The 1,640-nt window shown below is 47.3% G+C and overlaps 1 protein-coding gene across 1 annotated transcript; it reads left to right on the forward strand.

The window, feature by feature from the left end:
- Positions 1 to 288: 288 nt before the first annotated feature.
- PAAG_00665 (cell cycle regulatory protein (Srw1)) lies at positions 289 to 1,345 on the forward strand (the record flags this gene model as incomplete). The annotated part of the gene is made up of 2 exons (XM_002796760.1): positions 289 to 513; positions 581 to 1,345. The coding sequence occupies 2 exons, from the start codon at positions 289 to 291 to the stop codon at positions 1,343 to 1,345; spliced, it is 990 nt and encodes a 329-aa protein (XP_002796806.1).
- Between the last annotated feature and the right edge of the window lie 295 nt (positions 1,346 to 1,640).

Here is a 1,640-nt window from a genome sequence, read left to right on the forward strand (position 1 = left end):
CACTCTCTATCACCAGACCCGATTGTAGGGTATTCTACTAAAATCCACGACCCGACTCGCTCACATACGCCGCCCTCATACAAAGCCGCATCCTCTCTACCTCCTGCAAGCATAACTCCCTCAACCCCCAGTAAAAACCTCTTCTGTTATACCTCTCCACGACATGTCTCCGGAAACCCTACACCTTCCCGAACACCTCGCAGCGGCCACGGCCCTAACCTAAATGTCCGCTCTGAGCTATATAGTTTATCTCCCATTCGATTTGACAGTCAACGGATTCTACAAAGCATGCGCAAGCAACCTAGATATGTGAACAAAGTTCCTTTCAAGGTTCTAGATGCACCAGATCTAGCGGATGATTTCTATCTTAATCTAGTTGATTGGGGTAGTAGTAATATACTGGGGGTGGGATTGGCATCCGCCGTTTATATGTGGGATTCTATGAATGGTCATGTTACGAAGCTATGTCAGTTGCAGGATGACACTGTAACTAGTGTTAGCTGGATTCAAAGGGTAATAATTAATGGTTTCGCTTTCCTGTCACTACCAAAGTTAAAATCCTGACAAGAAGTATTTTTAGGGGACCCATCTTGCAATCGGAACTGGAAAAGGATTAGTACAAATTTGGGACGCAGAACACTGTCGACGTCTACGAACAATGACAGGTCATACACTCCGTGTTGGCGCTCTAGCCTGGAACGACCACATCCTCACGTCCGGCTCGAGAGATCGAACTATCTTCCACCGCGACGTTAGATCTCCAGATCAATTCCTCCGCCGTCTAACAGGCCACAAACAAGAAATCTGCGGCCTCAAATGGAACACAGAAGACGGCCAACTAGCCTCAGGTGGCAACGACAACAAGTTAATCGTCTGGGACAAACTGAACGAAACCCCCCTCTTCCGCTTCTCCGACCACATTGCAGCCGTCAAAGCCATCGCCTGGTCCCCGCATCAACATTCCCTCCTTGCCTCTGGAGGCGGAACGGCAGACCGCACCATTAAGTTCTGGAATACCCTCACCGGCCACCAGGTTAAGGAGGTCGACACGGGCAGTCAGGTGTGTAATCTGGCCTGGTCGAAGAACTCGGATGAGATCGTCAGTACGCATGGGTACAGCCAGAATCAGATTGTTGTGTGGAAGTATCCGCGTATGGAGCAGGTTGTGTCGTTGACGGGGCACACGTTTCGAGTCCTGTATTTAGCCATGAGCCCTGATGGGCAGACGGTTGTGACGGGGGCGGGGGATGAGACGTTGAGGTTTTGGAAGATTTTTAATAAGAAGGGTTTGAAGGATGAGGGGGGAAGGGACAGTAAATATCATTCGTATGCTACTATTCGATGATATTTGGGTTGATTTTTAATTCTTTTTAAAGGGGTTTTTTTCTTCTCGATTTCTGCAATCACACTTTCGTTCTTTCTTTATTATGATGACGGATTCCTCCTTGTTCAATCGATTTTCGGGATGGTTTTTTTCCCTCTGATAGGGATATTGGCATTCAATTCTTTTTTTCTCAACCCCTTTCCGTCCCCGTTCTTTCTGCTTACACTATGGGCGCATCCGCAAAGTGGGGCTGCACTTCCTGATGTCATGACATTTTTTCTTCAAGAAGATTTACATCGTTGATGTTTTTTTTTTT

The sequence above is a fragment of the Paracoccidioides lutzii genome (genome assembly GCF_000150705.2).
Source record: "Paracoccidioides lutzii Pb01 unplaced genomic scaffold supercont2.2, whole genome shotgun sequence".
NCBI lineage: Eukaryota > Fungi > Ascomycota > Eurotiomycetes > Onygenales > Ajellomycetaceae > Paracoccidioides > Paracoccidioides lutzii.